At 38.7% G+C, this 25,342-nt stretch overlaps 1 protein-coding gene across 12 annotated transcripts in view; it reads right to left on the bottom strand.

Moving 5' to 3' along the window:
• dtnba (dystrobrevin, beta a) overlaps positions 1-25,342 on the bottom strand; it is a 505,261-nt gene that overhangs the window by 66,435 nt on the left and 413,484 nt on the right. For 11 of the 12 annotated variants that reach the window (XM_072251383.1, XM_072251379.1, XM_072251384.1 and 8 more), the window contains one exon: positions 19,424-19,520. In XM_072251383.1, the coding sequence (XP_072107484.1) occupies positions 19,424-19,520 (97 nt within the window). Of the gene's footprint in view, positions 1-1,569; positions 9,317-19,423; positions 19,521-25,342 lie in introns of those variants that run through there. The other variant, XM_072251391.1, reaches the window with a different exon arrangement.

Genomic DNA, 25,342 nt, shown 5'->3' on the forward strand with positions numbered 1-25,342 from the left:
TGATCAGACCATGATTCTCTAAATGCCCAGAGATCGTATCTCTAAGAATCTTTTCCAACAGCTTTCCGACCACAGACGTAAGGCTCACTGGTCTATAATTACCCGGACTACCCCTACTATCTTTTTTGAACAAGGGGACAACACTCGCCTCCTTCCAATCCTCCGGTACCATTCCCATGGACAATGAGGACATAAAGATCCTAGCCAGAGGCTCAGCAGTCTCGTCCCTCGCCTCGTGGAGCAGCCTGGGGAATATTCCGTCAGGCCCCGGGGACTTATCCATCCTAATGTATTTTAACAACTCCAACACCTCCTCTCCCTTAATATCAACATGCTCCAGAACATCAACCTCACTCATATTGTCCTCACCATCATCAAGTTCCCTCTCATTGGTGAATACCGAACAGAAGTATTCATTGAGGAACTCGCTCACTTCCACAGCCTCCAGGCACATCTTCCCACCTTTATCTCTAATCGGTCCTACCTTCACTCCTGTCATCCTTTTGTTCTTCACATAATTGAAGAATGTTGTTGATATTTATTGCTTTTTTTTTGCACTTTTTTGTATTTACACAGTTTGTTTTTTTTCTGCACATTAGTTGTTTTCCACTTTGTTGGGTACATTCTTTCATTAATCCTTTTGTGTTTCTTGTATTTACTGTAATTGCCCACAAGGAAACGAATCTCAGGGTTGTACTGTATATGGTGACAAATCTATACTTTGATAATAAATTTAATTTGAACTTTGATATGAAGCTCCTAGCCTCAATATTAAAACCATCTCCCATCATGTGCAAATCATGAACAAATAGAAAACCTGTGGAAAATAACTCCAGCTACCTGTTAATTTTTCATTGGCTGTACATTCCACTAACACCTTGTTTTGGAAGAAAATAACCTTCTGTCTGCAGTAATTTATATTAAAAAAATCATTGTATATGCTACAAGTGCATAAATCTACCTCTATAGTTGGTTATTAATCTTAAATTCAATGATGAATGAACATAAATCTCTGATTGCAGATTTTAATATAAAGTAGCACATGATAAACTGTTGTTATTTTATGTTGCCTTCTAAATATATTTATACAAGATTGACATGTGGTTGCAAGAAAAACATTTATCTCAAACTCTTAAATCACTGGAATGTTTCAAAGTATTCATAACCAAATCATTATATTACATGTGCAGTTTTAAAGATGGATAATCTAGCTAATTTTATAAGCAACATAGCAGTAAAACTATAAATTTATACTTGGGGTCATTTATACTTAGTATATCAGTTACTCCACAGAATCTCAGTATAAAGTTCAACTTTAGTTACAGAGATACAGGATTTTTTAAAGAATAGGAATGACAAAGTCTTGTGTTGAAATAAAATCCTATGCCTTATGCCAGAACAACAGCGCCATCTAGAGTCTGATACTCAGTTAGCCTTTAGGTTGCTTTATTGACATCTTAATTTTGTATTTATAACAAGCAAGTGGGTAGAGAATCATTCACACTTCCTACTCCATTAAATTTGATTTAAAAGAAATAAGTGTTTTAAAACAGAAGATTGATTGCATCATTTTCATTTTATTTGTACATTACTTTAATACATATAACAGTATCTTGACATGCATCAGCTGCCATTCTGTGCAGGTAGTTGAATTATCATAAAAATAGTAACAATAAAAAAAAAGGAAACATTTCATGAAAAGTTCCACATTATTCTGAACAAACTGATAAATGCAGACATTTAACAACATTTCATTCAAACACTGTCCAACAAATATTTTTTAAAAACAGACAAAATAAAAGTTCCCACAATTTAAAAATTAAATGACCACCTGCTTTTTGGTTAGAAATTATGATACATTAACATGGGCCAAATGCTACAAAGGACAGCTGGAATTTTTAAGTGGAGCTGAAACAGATTTTATGCTGGTGGTGATCACTGATCTTGAAGTTTTGCCAATTTGTACCAATCAACCAATAGAGTCAACTGAATTAAAAATAGTTCAAAGTTTAAAAACAAACCTCTAAGGATAAATGCCAAAATTCCAGATGCTCAAACCAAATTGGCTGATGTATACATTTGACCTCGGGAGACATATCCCACTGATCACATGCTGTGTTCTGTGAAGGCTTGGATTGAGGAAACTTCTAATATGGAAGGTCACTGTTAACCACCCAACAACTTAGACGTCGACGGCTCTGGGACAGAACAATGTGAGGTTAACCTCAGCCATCTCTGATATCAGGCTATAAACAAGGGTAGCCAAATCATTATCTAGTTTCCAGCTTTAAAGGCAGAAGGGAAGCAGGAAAAGAACAATTAGCATTTATGGGGGCCTGAGTTTCTGTTACAATCCCCTCTAAGAATGGCAATACACATACAATTATTTATATAAAATTCATTGAAAACAATTAACTGAAAGAAATAATTATAATAGATATTTCCTTAATAAGAATTCAAATAGTCAATTAAGATTCATTTTCTGCCATAAAAAGGCATTTGCCAGGATTTAAAACCCCTTTGAATGATTAATAGAATACAATCATTTAACCAACATGGCATGACTTTGGTGTTAATGTACAGTTTCTTTCACCTAGATTACAATCGCTTAATTCAAACCTAAAATATTTGTTCAATTGAATAGATATTTACGGTTATGACAAGGCAAAATGACACAAGAAACATCATCATTACTTATGGAATCAGAAGGAGGCTTCAGGCAAACGGCAACATCACTGTGCTTGCCCAGTCATAAACTTTTAAACTTAGCCCTATATACTTTGATTGACATGGCTTCAATATGCCTAAATACCTTTGTAACAGAAGGCTTAGTAATCAAGACTCCACACTTGAATATACATATTCTATGGGAACTGGGTTTGTTGAAAAAAGCTGAGTTTGTTGGATAAACATTTGTATTTGGAAAAGTGGAAATGTATGGGGACATGAGTGATATTGGCCATGTCAGCTGCGCACAATTAAGTTCCAGAATCTAAAACATCCAGTTGAAATAGCAGTTATCTAATTCTTAAATATAAAAATTCATGATAATAATAATAATGAGAAAACAGAATATCGCAATTGTAGTCTACCAAATAGACCACATCACCAATTGCAAACAATACTGCTCCATATGTCCAAAACACTGAAAAGATGATCTAAAAAAAACTGGCATGTAGCTATTTAATAATCTTCTGCAATTTTATAATAAACAGGGTAAACTATAAGACAAAACTTTTGACTTAAGAGTTCAGTTTTAACATGCACCTGGACATCTTAGTTTACTTCTCTTACACTGCCGAAAAGTGGAATGACATTAGTCCAGCGTGGGTTTCAGATGCATTCAAAAATTGCAAATAAACTTTTAGAGACATGAAGCACAGTAACTTCATTACAAGGCACACGTATATTTCTACCCAATAGTGTAATGAGATCTGTGGTTCATTCAAAATGATCAACTATCAGACCGGATAAAAGTAAATGAATGTTCACCATCTCACAACATTTTAAATGTTAAAATTTCACTAACGCCAAACAAAAGTATTATGATTTGCAATAGCACTACTTATCTTCCAATTTTTCTTCTATAGTCAATTGATGGGAACATGGTGCCTGAAATTAGGTACTGCAGCAAAATGGATCCATCTAATCCCCTGTATATACTGACATAATGAACACTTACAGGGACTCAGGATATAATGGAGAAATGCAAGTAATGTTAAAAAAAAGAATGAAATTGAACTATGTGGGGAATGACGACATAGACTCTAATAAATCCTGCATGTAGTTATTTAAGTTAACATAACTTGAAAAGGGAAGAAAAGTTGAAATATGAAGATAAGCTGGTTAATAATATGAAAGAGGATGCCAAAAGATTTTTTTCAGGTATATAAAGAGTAAAAGGCCAAATTTGAAGAAATGAGAAAGGATCTAAAAAGTGTGGATTGGGACAGGTTGTTCTCTGGCAAGGATGTGATTGGTAAGTGGGAGGCCTTCAAAGGAGAAATTTTGAGAGTGCAGAGTTTGTATGTTCCTGTCAGAATTAAAGGCAAAGTGAATAAGAATAAGGAACCTTGGTTCTCAAGGAATATTGGAACTCTGATAAAGAAGAAGAGAGAGATGTATGACATGTATAGGAAACGGAGCAAATAAGGTGCTTGAGGAGTATAAAAAGTGCAAAAAAAACTTAAGAAAGAAATCAGGAGGGGTAAAAGAAGAGATGAGGTTGCTTTGGCAGTCAAGGTGAAGGATAATCCAAAGAGCAAAAGGATAGTAAGGGATAAAATTGGTCCTCTTGAAGATCAGAGTGGTTGGCTATGTATGGAACCAAAAGAAATGGGGGAGATCCTAAGTGAGTTTTTTGCATCTGTATTTACTAAGGAAACTGGCATGGAGTCAATGGAAATAAGGCAAAGAGGTAGTGAGGTCATGGAACCTATACAGATTGAAGAGGAGGAGGTGCTTGCTGTCTTGAGGCAAATCAAGAGTAGATAAATCCCCAAGACCTGACAGGGTATTCCCTCGGACCTTGAAGGAGACTAGTGCTGAAATTGCAGGGGCCCTGGCAGATATATTTAAAATGTCGGTACCCACAGGTGTGGTGCTGGAGGACTGGAGCATAGCTGTTGTTCCGTTGTTTAAAAAAGGATCGAAAAGTAATCCGGGAAATTATAGGCCGGTAAATTTGATGTTGGTAGTAGGTAAATTATTGGATGGAGTACTGAGAGATAGGATCTACAAGTATTTGGATAGACAGGGACTAATTAGGGAGAGTCAACATGGCTTTGTGAGTGGTGGGTCATGTTTAACCAACCTATTAGTTTTTCAAGGAGGTTACCAGGAAAGTGGATGAAGGGAAGGCAGTCGAAAAATGGGCTGAAAAATGGCAGATGGAGTTTAATACAGACAAGTGTGAGGTATTGAACTTTGGAAGGACAAGTCAAGGTAGAACATACAAGGTTAATGGTAGGGCACCGAGGAGTGCAGTAGAACAGAGGGATCTGGGAATACAGGTACAAAATTCCCTAAAAGTGGCATCACAGGTAGATAGGGTCGTAAAGAGACCTTTTAGTACATTGGCCTTTATTAATCAAAGTATAAGAGTTGGAATGTTATGGTGAGGTTGTATAAGGCATTGGTGAGGCCGAATTTGGAGTATTGTGTTCAGTTTTAGTCACCAAATTACAGGAAGGATATTAATAAGGTTGAAAGAATGCAGAGAAGCTTTACAAGGATGTTGCCGGGACTTGAGAAACTCAGTTACAGAGAAAGGTTGAATAGGTTAGGACTTTATTCCCTGGAGCATAGAAGAATGAGGGGAGATTTGATAGAGGTATATAAAATTATGATGGGTATAGATAGGGTGAATGCAAGCAGGCTTTTTCCACTGAGGCAAGGGGAGAAAAAAACCAGAGGACATAGGTTAAGGGTGAAGGGGGAAAAGTTTAAAGGGAACATTGCGGGGGTGGGGCTTCTTCACACAGAGTGGTGGGAGTGTGGAATGAGCTGCCAGATGAAGTGGTAAATGCGGGCTCACTTTCAACATTTACGAAAAACTTGGACAGCTACATGGATGAGAGGTGTATGGAGGGATATGGTCCAGGTGCAGGTCAGTGGCACTAGGCAGAAAAATGGTTTGGTACAGTCAAGAAGGGCTGAATGGCCTGTTTCTGTGCTATAATGTTATATGATTCTAAAAGAGAAGCAAGTGTGGATACTGGACTGCCAAGAGAAGGATAGTGGAGAGGTAGTAATGGGGAACAAGGAAATGCAGATGAGGTGAATTTATATTTTGCATTGGTGTTCACCATGTGGAGGGCAGAGTTTAGGATGATTGCACCTCATGGCGACTCCTTTGCTTGTATCTTCAGAAACAGCTCTATTTCTATCTAAAATATCTTTTTTTTTTCCCTTCTCTGGGTTCTTTTGAAGACCCTGACCTGGAGTTACACACTGACTTCGGTTCTTTACGGAAATGGGACCCACTCTCAGGGCCTCACGACCAGCCACTTTTCGATATGCTAAGGACGTGGCCTGGAAGACTAGTGTGCCTTCAGGGTGCCGGGTTCTTGTGGCTCTGGAGGCGGGCAGATTTGAGGTCAGTGCCGCCACCTGATGTGTCATGGGAGTACACAGAAGACCGAAAGCAGCAAGCTGGCTGCTGGCTGTGTGCCCAGAGACCGAGTTCTTCCCTGCTTGGCTGCCACTACTGTTGGGGCCACTACTCTTCATGTCATATATTAATGATCCAGATGACGGAATTGATGGTTCTGTGACCAAGTTTGCAGATGATATAAATACAGGTGGATGGGAGTAGTGTTGAGGAAGCAGAGAATCTGTAGTAAGATTTAGACAGGTTTGGAGAATGAGCAAAGAAGAGGCAGAGGGAACATAGCATAGGGAAATATATGGTCATGCATTTTGGTAGAAGGAATAAAGTTATGGGCTGTTTTCTAAATGGGGAATTAAGTCAGAAATTGGAGATGCAAAGGGATTTGGAAGTCTCAGTGCAGGATTTCCTAAAGGTTAACTTGCAGGTTTAGTTGGTAGTAAGGAAGGCAAATGCAATTTTAACATTCATTTGGAAAGGAAAAGAATCACATATGTCTGATAACAAATTTTAAAAACTCTATGTGATCTTTTTCTAATTATAAATTAAACTTGTATCTTCTGCTTTCTTAACACAGTCATTTAGTAATCAAGTGATACATATTAATTTACTCAATTCAATTCATAACCATCTCTTTCTAAGTTAAAATGTTTGAGAACACGAGGTTATTTTCATTGTTTTTCGCAGGCAAAGTCCTCATGTCTAAGTGACCAGAACCATATATTGTACCCAGAAGGATTTGAGTCAGGGTCCTATAAATTTTTTTTGGCATTTTTCTTCTCTTTCTTTATTAATTCCACCATTATCACTTCATTATTTGTTTTTATTACTGCGACTAAAATACCAGATGTAGCATTTCATTTACACATTCATTCTAATCCTTTGACCTTGTTCTTTTGTATGAAATTTAATGTGGGACCATGTAAACTTTGGTTAATAATTCCATCTGCAGATAATTTTGCCAATTCGGTTTTTCCATGGTGTACAGGTGGATTTGCAGAAGCAAATTGGTCTATCATGTTGAGTCAAGCTGGGTGTCAACTCGCAATTTTCTCAACCTGTTTATGGCTCAAATACCTTAACAGTCAAGCAGATTTCCTTCCTTCAGTGTTTCTGCCATTGCGTTGACCATAGTAACAGCACAACTGCGTGTGCAGGCTGCTTTTCATTACTTATTGACCAAAATGAATAGTAACCATGCATTGTGCTCACGTGTGCTTTTGTTCCTGTAGCACAGTCATAGGTTTTGCTGTACATTTCCTGCACAACTGTATGATTTCAATTAATTGATTTTGCAAAGGCAAATCAACCATGTCCTGCTTATTTTTACAGCATGCTTGAAATCTAAAGAATAACGAGCAATAGTAAAAGTTTTAATTTCATGCCATACAGTAAGTTATTGCAAAAATAACTATCAGACTGCCAGCCGAAGTAGTGTATTATCATGCAGAAGCAAAACATCACATCACCCAAATAGAGCACTCAGCTGAGCAGATTTTGATTTTAGACAGATTGGAAATATTTACATCCGACTGATGCACTTTCCATTATTATTGCAGGCTAAGATATGACAGAATTTATCAAAGAGGATAAAAAACAATTTTTTGAAAAGTACATGAAATAAAGCAAAAATTCTACAGCAATTTGAAGTGTGTGTGTACATGAAGCTCTTTGTTGACAAAACGAAACTATGAAGTAAATTCTTGCTTCTTTGTTGTTTCGAAAGATGCTTTTTCATTTTGTTCTTTGTTTTCATGCTTTCATTTGCACATTAAGTGCAAGTTTTAACATTTAGCTAAATTACTCAAAAACTCGAAATCCTTCCCGAAACTCTGACAGAATAATCATTTCAATCATTAATACACACAGAATGCTGGAGAAACTCAGCTAGGCCAGGCAGCATCTATGGGAAAAAGTGAACAGTTGATGTTTTGGGTTGAGACCCTTCATCAGGACAGCCTGAAATGCTGACTGATTACTCTTTTCCTACATACTGCCTGGCCTGCTGAGTTCCTCCAGCAATTTGTGTGCGTTTACTTTGATATCCAGCATCTGCAGATTTTCTCTTGCTGTGCTTTACGCCATTAAGTATGTTAAGGCTTGTAGGGGAAGTTATAGTCATACAGCACTACAGCGCAAAAAAGAGGCCATTTGGCCCATCTAATCCATGGTCATCCACCTTGTCCCATTTACCATAGTCCTCCATACCCATCTTATCCATGTACCTATATAAACCTTTCCTGAATGTTAAACTCACATCTACCATTTCTGCTAGTTGATTGTTACACTCTCGCAATGCCTCCTGAGTGATATTTTGCTCAGATCTATCACCATCCTGCAGTTTTCTATTTTATAGCTCTCCTCTATGTGGCCTTATGTCCACATTCACCTCTAAACTATTAAACTTGATCTGAATCGTATAGTTTAATAAAACAAAGCCCCGGAACTAACTGACTTAATCTAGGTGACTAGAAATTAATACAAAAGTTAGAATAAATAAAAATAAACAAAAAATAAAACAGTTACATAAAACCAAAAGGACTGTGGAAGAAATCTCTAAAACTGCAAACAATAAAACAAGTTAACATCTGATAGAAATTTCAAGCTGTGGTCAGAAGGAATCAAAAAAATCTGAGAAAAGAAAGGCCCTGGAAGTAGATGGTTTCTGGGAAGACCCAAATAAGAAGAGAAGATTGAAGAGGCAATAAAAAGCAAAGACTGTCTGGAAGTGTAAAATTGTGAGATCTAAGTTGATCCTACAAAACAAATAAGCAGAGATTAATTGCTCAATTGCCAGCCAAGTTCAAGTCTCAGGTTTAAGATTAATTGCTATGAAGTGTTAAGCTAGTTGTGTGAAGGAAAGAGATGTTGCAATTACTTTGAGTGACTTGCAGCTGTAACTGGTCATGAAGAAACGTATGCAAACATTACATCATACGCTTAGAGAGTTGATTGACTTATCAGCCATTAGGGAAACACTATCTATAATCACCGTGCAAAAAAGATGGGATTGTAATCAGAAATGCACCGGTCTAATCATACAAGTTTAGTGTGCACAGGAGCTAGACACGTACATAAAAAAGGGAAAAAAAAATCCTATGAATAATAAATAAATATTTTAAAGTAAAGATTATGACAAGCAAAACCCTTGATCACATTGTTAGGCTCAGCATCAATCTTTTAGCATCTGGAAGATCACAGGCAGCACTGTAAATAGAAATTAACAATTTTAATACATTATGTCTGGAATCCAAATTAGAAAATAAAACTAAAATGACCAAAACAACATTAACATGACTTTATTATCACTACAAATAGCATAGAGATGTTGCAAGGTGTTCTGTTACAAATCAAGTACTACACAAAACTGATACGTTTTCCAGCATCTGCAGATTTTCTCTTGTTTATAGATTTTATTTTAGGTTCTCTTGTTCCAGGTTTTATTTTACAAGTGGTTTCTCCTGACAGTGAAGAGCGAACAAAAATAATAAATTCCCTCTGGATACAAAAAAGATATACACTTATGCCAAGTCTTAAGTAAAAATAATCTCTTTGACCCCCTATCATCAAGCAGGAGCACCCACAGCATTAGGACAAGAACTTTTCAGATGGGAAACAGGCCACAAGACTCTGGAACTCCCTGCCACCACCCAGGTCTCATGAAAAATGAAGCACCAGTGGTATTGTGCTGTTTACTTTATAGATTGTGTCGTAAATATACCTCATTATTTGTTAAATTTATTTGTGGTAATATTACTCTATGCTCTAAGTTCAAAGTAAATTTTATTATCAAAGTACATATATGTCACCTTAGACAATCCTAAGATTGATTTTCTTGTGGGCATTCTCAAGAAATCTACATTACAGAATGATAACTATAACAGGATCAATTAAAGACCGTGTGTGAGTTATATGTACAATGTACTGGACCTTGGTCCAGAAGAAAATTTCATTTGGCGGTATACATGTGTACAAGTGAGTGGACAATAAATTGAACTTGATAAGAAAGCAACACACAGAGGTTTGCTTGTCCACCTGAAAGAGGAATCTACTAGGGGAGATCCAGCTTTTTCCTCTACCCTGAGCTGTTGATATCCATTCCCAAATAGATTTGATGCTGAGGGATTACACAAGGTAATGATGAGGAGACAAAATACACATGGGACACCAGTGTGAAAGTAAAGCCTAATATACAAGAGCTGATTCTTATTAAATGTCCACCCAATGTCACTCAGTATCTGATCCAAAACTATGTAAAAAACAAAGAATGTTGGAAGGCTATTAAATTCATATGAATAACTCCTAAGAGGAAAGATGTCTGGTGTCATGATGTAGTCCAGCACTTTGCTGTGTCCAGTACCTTTGTTGATTTCCTGACTGTCCATCCTGAAGAAAGCCCAGCTGTAGAACCACCTGCAAACCTACTTTCCTGCTTTCCCCTTTCCTTCTATTCAATGGTCTGGGGCAGTACGCCATTTCTTATTCTTTGGGGAATTCATGTATAGGAAGCTTTCACAGAATAAAAGCTTTTGCAACTCATATAAATATGTACTTTAACATCCCCATCCCTCCCGAAGACACACGTATCACTTGATGCACTCTGAGCACTGAAGAACTTAACCAGAATTACTGCACAGAAACAAGCTGCCAGAACCAAGTGGCCTTGGCTTGATTTTGTTCAGCACACCAACCTCACAGACAAATAGAGCAATCCTGCTTGTCTTATGTAGAAGCAACTTTGCAGTTTTTGTAAAGTACGTCCTGCAGCCTCGTCTTACTGCAGTTAACTACAACCTCTGGAGCAAGGCAGGAGGGTGGCAGCTTCACTTGTCACTGTTATTGCTATGGAAATGGGTTGCAGGCCTGTATGCAGCTTCACAGAATTTTATAACTGAAGCACAACTGTTTGAGACAAAATTCTGGTGAGATCTTTTGGAAAACTTGTTGTATCCTTCTGGAAGGATGCCAGTAAGACTGTTTAACTCCCTTGGCTGCTTATTCCCAGACTAAGACAGCCCTGGTTCCCTCCCTTATCTTGAGCCATGATTGTGTGCTGAGATGATTTATTACTAATGCAAACAGTCTTGTACCTATGTTTGCATTACTCCATTCATTGCCACCAGATGTTCTGGGAATCCAATTAATCTTCAGCTTAGCTCAAAATGCTCCCCATTGCATGCTTACCTACCACATGGACGAATCACATTTTATATTATGGTATGAAAAGACTCATGTCATCAGAACCAGTTACAGTACAACCCTGATAATTCACCGATCATTCAGAAATCCTGCTGGTTTGGCATCCAGCTCACTAGTTGCTCATTCCTGTGCTCCCTTTAAGATAACTGGTTTCTATGCTTCCTTGAAGTTCACTAAAGCCCTGGTGTCAATGCTCCCCTTGAAACAACTTGGGTGCCCCCAAAAGCTCAGAGGTTCCATTTCCCATACTCCCTTGGAACTCACCAGAGCCCCATTTCTACACTCATCTAATTGCAAGGCACCTGACCGCAAGTCCCTACAAAGGACTGAGAGAGAACTGCTGAGAGGATCATGAGGGTCTCTCTTCCACCCATCAGAGATATTTATCATGAGCGCTGCATATGCAGGGCACTTAGCATTGTCAGTGATCCCTCAACAATCTCTTTGATCTCCTACCATCAGGCAGGAGGTATCATAGCATTAGATAAAGCTTCTTCCACCACCTTCCCCCAGGGTAAGAATACTGAACTCCCTGCCACTACCCAGGTCTCATCACATATGAAGTGCCAGTAGTGTTATACTGTTTATTTTAAACTTGTATCATAGTTGCACCTTATTATTTGTTAATTTATTACTTTATGTATTATGTGTGTGAGTTATACGTACTCTGCTGTGCACATTGGCCTGGAGGAACGTTGTTTTGTTTGCCAGTATAGATGTGTAAAGTTGAATGACAATAAGCAGAACCTGAAGTTAATGGATGCTGTTTCCCATGCTCCATTCAACTTTATTGGAAAATTTATTATGCTGTTGTGTAACATGTGAGACGCAAAGTGTGTTGCACTACTAATTGGAATAACATCCGATAGTCTAGAAAATTTGCCAGTCCTGCACCAAGTCTCCAGAAAACTGGATTAACAGAGGTTTATCTTGGTTTCTCAAGGACCTAATAAACATATGTAACAAGACTTATCAAGTTATTTAAGTTGACTTCTTTGTCATACAATAATAAGCACTTCATTGTCTTGTTTCTCATGACGCCTACCAACAAATTTATAAAAATATTATGCTCATATGATCATAAACACATGGGTAATTTATGGAGCCGTTTTTAAAGGTGAGTATCATGTTAAATATTGTCATCTTTAGACCATAAGACAAAGGAGCAGAAGTCGACCATTCGGCCCATCGAGTCTGCTCCGCCATTTTATCATGAGCTGATCCATTCTCCCATTTAGTCCCACTCCCCTGCTTTCTCACCATAACCTTTGATGCCCTGGCTACTCAGATACATATCAATCTCTGTCTTAAATACACCCAGTGACTTGGCCTCCACTGCCGCCGATGGCAACAAATTCCATAGATTCACCACTCTGGCTAAAAAAATTTCTTCGCATTTCGGATCTGAATGGGCGCCCTTCAATCCTTAAGTCATGCCCTCTCGTACTAGACTCCCCCATCATGGGAAACAACTTTGCCACATCCACTCTGTCCATACCTTTCAACATTCGAAATGTTTCTATGAGGTCTCCCCTCATTCTTCTAAACTCCAAGGAATACAGTCCAAGAGCGGACAAACGTTCCTCATATTTTAACCCTCTCATTCCCAGAATCATTCTAGTGAATCTTTAGCACTATATACATTCTCTATGATTTGTAGAAAATAGTAGTGTATCGGATTTAGGTACTAACAGTTCTAACTTTTTGTTAAGTCCATCCAGATGTCTGACCTTGTTCTTTCTCAAAAATGTCCCATCTAGTATTTATAAATATTTTACAGCTTTCTCCAAGGTATTTAACTTCCATGCTGAGATGATGCCTGTGAAAAACATTAAAGGACTAATTTAGAATATTTGCTTCATCAGTCAACATGTTTCTATTGATCAAATGTTTCCTTTCCCAACTGCATGGTTTACATAAAGTCAAAGCAATGCCTGACAATTCCCTGCTGTTTTAATTTCATTCTCTAACTAATTTATTGGTTACCTTGGTTCCCAGTGCACAGGATTTCTCAAGTTTATTCATTTTAATTCCATGCTCTTTTTACTTCCAATTGCTCTGTCCATTCTGATTTCCTTCATTTATCTCGTAATTTTCCATTCAAGGGCTGTAACTTACTGTATAATTTCAACAGCTTGTGTTTACAAGTGCCATGATATTTCTTTGAATCTTTTTTCTTGGTTACTACTTACATCAGGTTTAACAGCTCGTTTGCATTCCTTATCCATTTGATCCTAGCAACAACTCAACACAGTTAACAGGATTACCATTTTCCTTCAGTATTCTTCATAAAAATTCAAATTCACACCCTTAGAAACTATATCTGTCCATGTGCAAACTGTACAATGCAAGCTCATGATTGAACACTTTTCTTATCATGATCCTTGTCATCATCATGTTTCAAAATGTACAACTGTTATATTAATGGTTTCATGAAAAGGCCTGCATTATTGCACATTTATCCAGTCAACAGTATCAATTACTGACACACACAGTTTCCCTTTCTCTCATTCTCCCTCAGAAGAGCCTCTGAGATGTTCAATTTATTTAGATTTCATGCACATGAATATGGAACTCCTGAGGAATTTAGGTCACCACCACCTTGGATTGGTGTGCATTTATTTCATCATTTCTTCCTTGTCTGTTCATTTCATAATGTTTCAGGTAATTATTCACGCATTTCCACTCAAACAGCTCTTTACCACATGATCAGTTCAAGTTCACATATATCATCAGCAGCCTTTATTTTGCATTTGTTTTTCAAATACAGTACTACTTTGCTTGCATTTTCTGCTTTATTATTTCCACATTACCCTGGCCCCTGTTGCATTCAGGCAAAGTGTATTCCATCTGTAGTGTACTTTTTGCCCAGACCTTGCCTTGGGAATCTGACATCTCCTCTGCATCTTGCTAAGGTTATTATCTTGAGCTCTTGCACTTCAGTCTAGAAATAAAACTCTTAAAATAAAAGACCCCCAGCCTCCTGCTTTTGAAGTGAACAACGTAAATTGAGACTTCTGGATGATTTTTGTGTGCTTCATATTTTCTTCCATCCACTGTGTCACTGCTTTCACAGTGTAAAATATACCTTTCAAGATTCTTGGTAACAGCTGCAAAATGGGGTAAAACAAGTGCCACTACTTTGGGATCTTTACTATTGATCCCAGCACTGCTTGATCAGACAGGGATCCCTTGGGGAGGGGTAAAGATGTCGGTGCTTCCCTTAGAACAATGCTGTCAACAATATCCTATTCCCAGAATGAAAGAAGCATCCTTAAAAAAGTGCTATGGCTTAAGGATAAAGAAATCAATCCATACAGAAAGCAGAGAAGCAACAACTGGCCAATTTATGTTAATAACTATCACCAAGCTATTGCTTTACAATGAGTACTGGATTAAAACAGACATATTTGCAGGACTGTGAAAAAAAGGGCCATACAGTGCAACTACTTTTCAAATTAGTGGCTCAGACATAAGCAGGCTGAATTGGTTTTGTTTTTGTGTTGTAGAATTATGAACATATTACATATTGAAGAATAAAAGATAAAAGCATGTAGATAATCGATTAAAAGTGCCAATTATGAACAGTTTGGTACATTTATCAACAAAGTATCTTTACTTACTGCTAAGTTATGCTTAGTAGCTGGCACCAAGGTTGAGGATGTTGATATGTGCACCTATGTTGTGCACATAGGGCCAAAGACACTCTCACTCACTATTATCCATTCTAGAAAGGCTATTCACATTTTACCTTCATGCACAGAACTGAAACACTCGGGAATATAAGGTTGAGTTCAACTTACTGCCTGCTTCTGCTCCTCATCCTATACAAGTAAGCATTTGGAAAAATTGAAAGAAACATGAGAAAAGAGAAGATAGATTATTGGAATGTAAATAGACATCTACAACTGTTGAAAGGCGAGAAGAGCATTAAACAGGGACTTATACATGGCTCCAGCAGAGATCAATGCACAAGCCAGGAAAGATTGATTTACTAAGGCAGTTGGAGTCATTTACACACTTTGTTGGAAAGAAAGGAAGGTTATCGCTTTTGCATTAATAATCAGTAATCCAACTCCCCCCTTGCTCCCAAACCCCCGATCATTCTTGCTACTGTTTCACAAAGCACTGGAATTCCCTCGATATTTGTCCATCATGGTTTCTGCCTTCGTCCTTATTCTGGTATCTTTCCATTAACTGGATGAGGCAAGTGGAATGTTTGCTATAACTTAACTCACAACCTGACTTAGCTCTAATTGATATGATATTTCTATTTGCCACTGCTGGGGGTAAAAAGGACACCCGCTCCTCCTTCCACAGTTAACAAAACAAATTAGATAAGATGCAATCCATACATTAAGACAAAGCTGATTTATTTAACAGCAGCCTGAGTATGGGAACTGAGAGTGATTGACTGGATTAATCTGGAAATGGAGGCAGTGTTAAAAGAAAAACAAAAGCTGGCCAATATTTTGCATGGTGGTGCCCGCAAACTAATCTAACACACACTACAGTTGCATATAGAGATATAATCTTGAAAGCAACAGAGATAATTAAAAATTGTCTCGTGTCTGCCAGAGTAACATTCTTTATAGAGCCAAGAGCCTGAACATTGTACTGACATGTGGAGACCATCAGCTGCTGGTGGATGATTCAATAAATGTCACGATATTTTATAGTACATGTAATAACACACCAGAAACATTTACCTTGCTTCTGCAGATCTTCAAAACCCACTTTACAAAAAACACAACATAACTTGTACTTAAAAATGAGTAACGACGATATTGAGTCAGAAGAAAGCTACATAACAGAGCTTTCACAGCTCCCTTTGGTAGAGAATTGCAGAGATTCACTGAACATTGTGCACAGAAACCGAACTCTGAACTCCACAGCACCCGGGCTGTTATAGTGTTGCACTAACTGCTGCACTATCGTAGCACCCATCTGGTCTCTTATGGACTGAGATTAACAGCGCCCACGTGCAGCCTCAAAATCAAATTGGTGAACTCTTTCAGAGGTGTCACAGGATGTGGGAAACGGAAAAAAATATCATAAGCACCATTCAAAAAGAAAACAGCATGTGTTCCTAACACTTTCCTGTACCTTTGCCTAACATTAGATGAATACCAAAGAGGGAAGTAATTGGATTCTAACCCCATCTTTCAAGGAACAGCTTCAGTTCTATGAAAGGACATAGTATAATTTTGACATAAGAATATAGCAAGGTAAATTTTGTTTAAGTATGTACGAAAATATTACGCCAATATTTTTAGAGTAACCTCCTCATAAAAAAAATCTTAAGAAATACTTTAAGACAAATGAGCAACCTGCTTTCAGAATCATTTTGAGATTCAAATCTTTCTTAACCCCAGTGGTAGAACACATTGATCCACTGAACATCACAATAAGTATTTTTAGTGCAAGATTATTTCCATGTCTCTCATCTTCAACTCTCAACTGCCATGTTGGTACTAATTTTGGCAAACATGCTAATAAAACACGGCAGTAAAGAGAAACACACACAAAATGCTGGAGGGACTTAGCAAGGCAGGCAGCATTGATGGAAAAAAGTACAGATGTTGCCTGGCCTTTAAGTTCCTCTGGCTTTTGTGTGTGTTGCTTGGATTTCCAGCATCTGCAGATTTTCTCTTGACAATAAAGGGGAATGCAGCCTAACCTTTAAAGCCAATAGGATTATAGAGGACCAAATAATAATTCTACTTGAAAACATGTGACAAAGATTATGATTAAAGAGCCAAAACATCAATAAAAATCAAGCAAACAACAGGAATTCTGCAGATGCTGGAAATTCAAGCAACATACATCAAAGTTGCTGGTGAACGCAGCAGGCCAGGCAGCATCTCTAGGAAGAGGTGCAGTCGACGTTTCAGGCCGAGACCCTTCGTCAGGACTAACTGAAGGAAGAGTGAGTAAGGGATTTGAAAGTTGGAGGGGGAGGGGGAGATCCAAAATGATAGGAGAAGACAGGAGGGGGAGGGATGGAGCCAAGAGCTGGACAGGTGATAGGCAAAAGGGGTATGAGAGGATCATGGGACAGGAGGCCCAGGGAGAAAGACAAGGTGGGGGGGACCCAGAGGATGGGCAAGGGGTATAATCAGAGGGACAGAGGGAGAAAAAGGAGAGTGAGAGAAAGAATGTATGTATAAAAATAAGTAACAGATGGGGTACGAGGGGGAGGTGGGGCATTAGCTGAAGTTAGAGAAGTCGATGTTCATGCCATCAGGTTGGAGGCTACCCAGACGGAATATAAGGTGTTGTTCCTCCAACCTGAGTGTGGCTTCATCTTTACAGTAGAGGAGGCCGTGGATAGACCGCTTTGCTGAACACCTACGCTCTGTCCACCAGAGAAAGCAGGATCTCCCAGTGGCCACACATTTTAATTCCACATCCCATTCCCATTCTGACATGTCTATCTATGACACAGGTGGTGACATCACAGGATATGAGATGTGCAGCCTATGTGCCATTAGGAGACTGTTTGGTCTCAACTGCTCCCCTCTCTGTTCAGTGGTCATCTTGTCCAGTCAGGACAATTGCCAAGAATAATTTGTTCCATTGATTTCAATGAAGCAACACCGAGTCTCAAGCATATGCTAATTGCCTTGATTATATTTGAATGTTTATGTTTAAGATTTTCTTACATTTAAAAATTAAAAGTTATAAGTAATTTTAGTAATTTTCTAAACACGAACATCAGAAACATTTAAGTAATTTAGCAGTTTTGACAACGTGCTAAGCCACAGGAGCTGTCAACATATCAGTTTTTCGAGTTTTAGGCCCTTTCATAAAACTGTATTGACACAGAACCCTTTACCATGCGGGTTCAAATCATCTCCATGTTAGAAGCTTCTGTGAGGGTAGTGTCAGTAGAAATAGCAAACTCTGGGAACCAAGGCAGGGGACTCATTGGTGTCAGAAAGATGTGGGCCATTCTGCACTTTAGATCAAAATCCCTACACACTACGAATGTGGCCTGGGAGTAAAGAATTCACAACAATGAGAGTAACGTTTGTCCACAGTCATTAGTAATACCCTTCAACATCAATGGGATGCAAAAACAACATTTATGGGCTGTGTAGGAAGGGAAGGTTAGATTGATCGTGGAGTAGGTTATAGGTTACAACAACATTGTGGGCTGAAGGGCCTGTACTGATCTGTATTCTTACTAGTTAAGATAAATTTACAGATCAACTTTTACTTTCCAAAAAGATTATAAATGACTTTTGCAAGAACATGCTAGCTTTGAAATTCTATGGGAGATGGGGTGGGAGCAGGGGAAGAGGAAGGTGAGCAGCTATAACTCTAGAAAGTAGCAGACTCCAAAGGAAAATCTCAGCTGGAGCTTAACAGGGAGAATCACTCAGTAATTCAAGGCCATTAAATCACCTACATTGCAGTCCAATGCCTTTTTATTTCTGATATCATATCCAAATCGATATAGATTTGAGAGGTGAAAACTCCCTCATTAGTATTACACATTCCTTAATTAAAAACATCGCTGTATAGAAACTGAAATATTGCAAAATAAGGTTTATAACAGTAAGAAGATGAACAAAGCTGATCAGAAACAAAATCAGAATCAGGTTTTGACAAAATGTGTTAACTCTGAAGTTGTTTTTATTTTGTCTCATTCAGCTCAGGAGAAAATACTTCCAGTGAGATGTTCACACAAATTCAGGGACTCTTATTGAAGAATCCTGGGTGGCTTCTCCTTCAGGGAGTATCAGACCTATTTTCTACCTTGCCTGTGACTGCACAACTGCATTTTTGAACCTCAGTGCAGGAGTCTGACTACCTGCAAAGCTTAACCCACCTTTTCATAGCACAATGCGTCAACCACAGTTCATCAAAAGTAAAGCATCCTTGGTTGGCTGATAAAGTTAAATTTATGGCACAAAAATATAAATATAATTTGATGTGCATATTTTTTCCAATTATAATTTAATGCATTCATAATGTGAAGTGCAAATTGGATAAGTGCATACCAAGAACAAAGGCTGAGCAGACAAATAATAGGGAAAATAAAATATTCTATCTATAAAGGAGATGATGGTTTCTAAAGTCTATGTAGTGGCAGGGAATATTTCTTACCTTCAGCAGCTTCATTAGTCCTTCAAGCTGTACCATCAGCTCACGGCGACTCTCTTGCAAGGCTGACATCCGCTGCTCTAGCTCGTCTTTTCTTTGCCTATTGAATGAACAGACAAAGAAATTAAGCCCCGTCTCTCTCAAAAAACACTGGGGAATTCAAGCACTCAGACTGTCTGGTTCAGAACAAGGCTGTGCATCAAAAAGCAGTTTCAGCACTCCACTGCAACACAGACAAAAACAAAGCCTCTTGTCAAACATGGCTATACCACTGGATGAGAATTTATTCACTACAGAGGGGTTGTATCAAGAAATTACGTGCATTACAGTATTTTAGAGTGCTCTTCACGCTTACTCAGCACTATTACATTGAGATTAAAAATGGAACATCGTATTCACATCTATTGATTTGTCACCAAGAGTAACATTTCATAATTGATGCTTTGTGAGCAGATGGGTTGTCACGCTGCAGGTGCACAGGTGAAGATTAACTTCAAAAAGAAACTGCTTTAAAAAAAATTACTAACACTAGTTAACACAAAGAGAGAGGGGGTGTAAAAGGCTTTCTCATCTAAATAACAGCAGATTTTAAGATGAGGAGAATTGCCTGGTTAGTTACTTATTCATGAGGGCAAGTCTGTTGGAGAAAAATCTGCTGACTTAAGCCAAACTGTTTTAAGTATGAATAGAAAGGTAGCTCCAAACAGACAGCAAAGTTACCAGTACTGGGAGAAATGGAGTGCTTATCTCTCCACAAAACTGCTAAAATTTAACATTTATCTTGAAAGGTGATATCTTAAATTGGAATAATGGAACATGAATTATATAACAAGAAATTTGATTGAGTAACTCATTAACAGTTATAAAGTTTACTAAAAAGAGGCACAAGGTGTGTTTCCAGAATTATGAAATGTCACAGATAAATAATAGATTATCAACAAGTTGGATTCATGCCAGATTTAAAGGATGTTTCCATTACCCCCAGTTGTGCCTTAGTATAGAGTACACGCACTTGGTCCCAAAGCCACGCACATAAATATTCACACAAAAAAAAATCTTGGTTGGCAGTCATCTTTTCCTTTGTGACAAAATACAGATGGAATTTAGCACTTCTCTGCTTCATCTGACAACAATATAGAGACTTCAGAACATCTGGACCATGAAGCACTTGCATGAAGACTGCTTTTCTTAGAACAATTCAACCAGACATTAAAAATGACCCTGGTTTCTAAAGTACAAAATACAGCGATAAACAATCACTTAAAAAAAGATACAGCTTTAACTGCCTTTGCTTTGAAGATGGCACTTACAAGAAACATTTTTAAAAAAGTTTATTGAAGCAGCACTGATCAAACAAGTTGCTGTATTGATCATGATGGCTTTCATCTCAAGACTTGATGCCCTACAACTGATTCAGTCCATAACTTTAAGTTAATTATGTTCTTAAATTAAATGCAGCCAACAAAAATGATCAGTTCCAAAGCAAATTAATTTCCCAAATGTTATGAAGTAAATAAAAACAGAAAACAACTGGAAGCATTCAGCAGGTCATGCAACATCTGCAGAAAGATCTGCTTCTCCATCTACAAATGCAACCTGATGTGTTGATGATTCCTAACATTCTCTGTTTTTCAAACACAATGAAATCTGTGCATGCTGGAAATCCAAGCAACACACATCATAATGCTGCAGGAACTCAGCAGGCCAGGCAGCATCCATGGGAACGAGTAAACAGTCGTCACCAAGAAGATTATACACTTTAATATGTGGCTAAGGAGTTGGTGTAGGAGGGAAGGACTAAGATTTTTAGATCATTGGGTTCTCTTCCAGGAAAGGTGGGACCTGTATAGATGGGATGGTTTGTACCTGAACCAGAAGGGAGGGTATGATGTCCTAGCAGGTAGGTTTGTTAATGTTACACGGTGGGGTTTAAACTAGAGCTGCAGGGGAATGGGAACCCAATAGCCAGAACAGTCAGTGAAGAGGTTGGGAAAACTTCAGACAAAGTTAGGAACCAGAAAGTTGAGTATGGTGCAACTAGTGGAATATATGGAATAGATGGCTTTGTGGCTAAGTTTGCTGACGATACAAAGATAGGTGGAGGGGCCAGTAGTGCTGAGGAAACGGAGAGTCTGCAGAGAGACTTGGATAGATTGGAAGAATGGGCAGAGAAGTGGCAAATGAAGTACAATGTTGGAAAGTGTATGGTTATGCACTTTGGCAGAAAAAATAAACAGGCAGACTATTATTTAAATGGGGAAAGAATTCAAAGTCTGAGATGCAACGGGACTTGGGAGTCCTCATACAGGATACCCTTAAAGTTAACCTCCAGGTTGTGTCAGTAGTGAAGAAGGCAAATGCAATGTTGGCATTCATTTCTAAAAGCATGGAGTATAGGAGCAGGGATGTGATGTTGTGGCTCTATAAGGCACTGGTGAGACCTCACTTGGAGTACTGTGGGCAGTTTTGGTCTCTTTATTTAAGAAAGGATGTGCTGACGTTGGAGAGGGTACAGAGAAGATTCACTAGAATGATTCCGGGAATGAGAGGGTTAACATATGAGGAACATTTGTCTGCTCTTGGACTGTATTCCTTGGAGTTTAGAAGAATGAGGGGAGACCTCATAGAAACATTTCGAATGTTAAAAGGCATGGACAGAGTGGATGTGGCAAAGTTGTTTCCCATGATGGGGGAGTCTAGTACGAGAGGGCATGACTTAAGGATTGAAGGGTGCCCATTCAGAACAGAAATGCAAAGAAATTTTTTAGTCAGAGGGTGGTGAATCTATGGAATTTGTTGCCACGGGCAGCAGTGGAGGCCAAGTCATTGGGTGTATTTAAGGCAGAGATTCAAAGGTATCTGAGTAGCCAGGGCATCAAAGGTTATGGTGAGAAGGCGGGGGAGTGGGACTAAATAGGAGAATGGATCTGCTCATGATAAAATGGCAGAGCAGACTCGATGGGCCAATGGCCTACTTCTGCTCCTTTGTCTTATGGTCTTAGTGTCCTGAGCTGCATATACTTCACTGCAAGAGGTATCATAGGAAAGGTAGATAATAGTGCCAAAGATGAGGCAGCTGGTTTACAAACAGAGGCAATGTGTAGTGAGGAGAGGCTGTTGATAGGGCAAAATTGCAGATGAGTTGCAATGTAAAAGGTGGACAAAAGCGAATACAGGAATGAAGGTATTATGGTTGAGTGCAGTATGTGGAATATGGTAGATGAATGTAGCACAATTGCATATTGGCAGGTATATGTTGTAAGCATCACAGAATCATGCCTGGAAGATTACAGCTGGGAGCTTAATGTCTAAGAATACTCATGGTATCGAAAGGACAAGCAGGAAGACAGAGGAGGGAGGCAGCGTTGCTCTCTTGGTAAAAAATGAAATCAAATCAGTAGAAAGAGGTGACACAGGGTCGGAAGATGTTGAATCTTTGTGAATAGAGCTAAGGAACTGTAAGGGTAAAAGGACCCTGATGGGAGTTAAATACAGACCCCCAAACAGTAGTAAGGATGTGGCCCACAAATCACAATGGGAGATAGAAAATGCTTGCTAAAAGGGCAATGTTACAATAGCCATGAAGGAATTCAATATGCAGTTAAGGAAAATCAGGTTGGTACTAGATTCCAGGAGGGGGAATTTCTAGAGTGCCAATGAGATGGCTTTTAAGAGCAGCTCGTGATCAGCTATTCAGGATTGAGTGTTGTGCAATGATCTGGAATTAATTAGCAAGCTTAAAGTAAAAGAACCCTTAGGGGTACATGATCATAACACGATCAAATTCACCCTGAAATTTGAGGAGGAGAAGCTGAAGTCAGATGTGCCAGTCTTACCGAGGAGTAAAGGGAATTACAGAGGCATGAGAGAGGAGTTGGCCAGAATTGATTGGAAAAGAATACTGGCAGGGATAACAGCAGAGCAGCAATGGCTTGAATTTCTGGAATCAATTCAGAAGGCACAGAATATATACACCCCAAAGAGGAAGAAGTATTCTAAAGGAAAGATGGCAAAACCATGGCTAACAAGAGAAGTCAACGCCAGCATAAAAGCCAGCGAAAGGCCATATAATAGAGAAACCACATTAGTGGAAAGTTAGTGGATTGGGAAGCTTTGAAAAACCAACAGAAGGCAACTAAAAAGTCATTAAGAAGGTAAAATTGAATGATTGAATATGAAAGTAAGCTAGCCAATAATATTGAAGAGGATACCAAAAGTTTTTTCAGACACATGAAGTGTAAAACAGCGGCGAGAATGGATATCGGACTATTGGAAAACGATGCCGGGGAGGTAGTAATGGGATACAAGTAAATGGCAAATGAACTGAATAAGTAATTTGCATCAGTCTTCGCTGTGGAAGACACGAACAGTATGGTGGAAGTTCCAGGTGTATGAAGTGTGTGAAGGTATCATAACTAGGGAGAAGGTTTTTGGGAAACTGAAAGGTCTGAGCTAGGTAAGTCACATGGAGCAGATGGTGTACAGCTCAAGGTTCTGAAAGAGGTGGCTGAAGAGATCATGGAGGCATTAGTAATTCTTTCAAGAATCACTAGATTCTGGAATGGTTCCGGAAGACTAGAAAATTGCAAATGTCACTCCACTCTTCAAGAAGGGGGAGAGGCAGAAGAAAGGAAATTATAGGCCAGTTAGTCTGACCTCAGTGGTTGGGAAGATATTGGAGTTGATGATTAAGCATGAGATCTCAGGTTACATGATAAAATAGGCTGTAGTCAGCATGATTTTCTTAAGGGAATATCTTGCCTGACAAATTTGTTGAAATTATTTGAAGAAATAACAAGCAGGATGGACAAAGGAAAAATGATTGATGTTGCCTTCTTGGATTTTCAGAAGGGTTTGTACAAGGTACCGGTCTAACAAACTGCGAGCCCGTGGTATTACCGGAAACATTCAAACATGGGTAAAGCAGTGGCTGATTGGCAGGAGGCAAAGAGTGGGAATAAAGGGAACCTTTTCTCGTTGGCTGCCAGTGACTAGTGATGTTCCACAGGGGTCTGTCTTAGGACTGATTCTTTTTACATTATATGTCAATGATTTGGATGATGAAATTGATGGCTTTGGTGCAAAGTTCACAGTTGATATGAAAATAGATGGAGGGCAGGTAGTCTTGAAGTAGAGAGGGCACAGAATTTAGACAGATTAGGAGAATGGGCAAAGAAATGGCAGATGGAAGAGTGTCAGGAAATGAATGGTCATGCACTTTAGCAGAAGAAATAAAAGGGTTGACTATTTTCTAAACAGAAAGAAAATATAAAAATCTGAGGTGAAAATGGACTTGGGGATCTTTATGCAGGATTCCCTAAAGGCTAATTTGCAGCTTGAGTTTGCAGTGAGGAAGGCAAATGCTATGTAAGCATTTATCTCAAGAGGACGAGAATATAAAAGCAAAGGTGTAATGTTGAGGCTTTATAAAGCACTGGTGAGGCCTCACTTGGAGTATGGTGAGCAGTTTTGTGTCCTTTATTGTAGAAAGAATGAGCTGAATCTGGACAGCATTCAAAGGAGGTTCAGGAAAATGATTACAGGATTGAATGGCTTGGCATATGAAGTGCACTTGATGGCTCTGAGCCTGTATTCACTAGAATTCAGAAAAATGAGGAGTGACTTCATTGAAACCTATCGAATAGCCTTGATAGATATGATGTGGAGAGGATGTTTTCTATGGTCGGAAAGTCTAAGACCAGAGGACACAGCCTCAGAATAGAGGGTCATCCTTTAGTATGGAGATGAAGAGGAATTTCTTCAGCCAGAGAGTGGTGAATCTGTGGAATTCTTTGCCACAAGCAGTGGTGGAGGCCAAGCTTTTATGTATATTTAAGGCAGAGGTTGATAGATTCTTGACTGGTCAAGGCATGAAGGGATACAGGGAGAAGGCAGGAATTGGGGCTGAGGGGAAAATTGGAT

Source organism: Mobula birostris, chromosome 2, assembly GCF_030028105.1.
Source record: "Mobula birostris isolate sMobBir1 chromosome 2, sMobBir1.hap1, whole genome shotgun sequence".
In the NCBI taxonomy this organism is placed as follows: Eukaryota; Metazoa; Chordata; class Chondrichthyes; order Myliobatiformes; family Myliobatidae; genus Mobula; species Mobula birostris.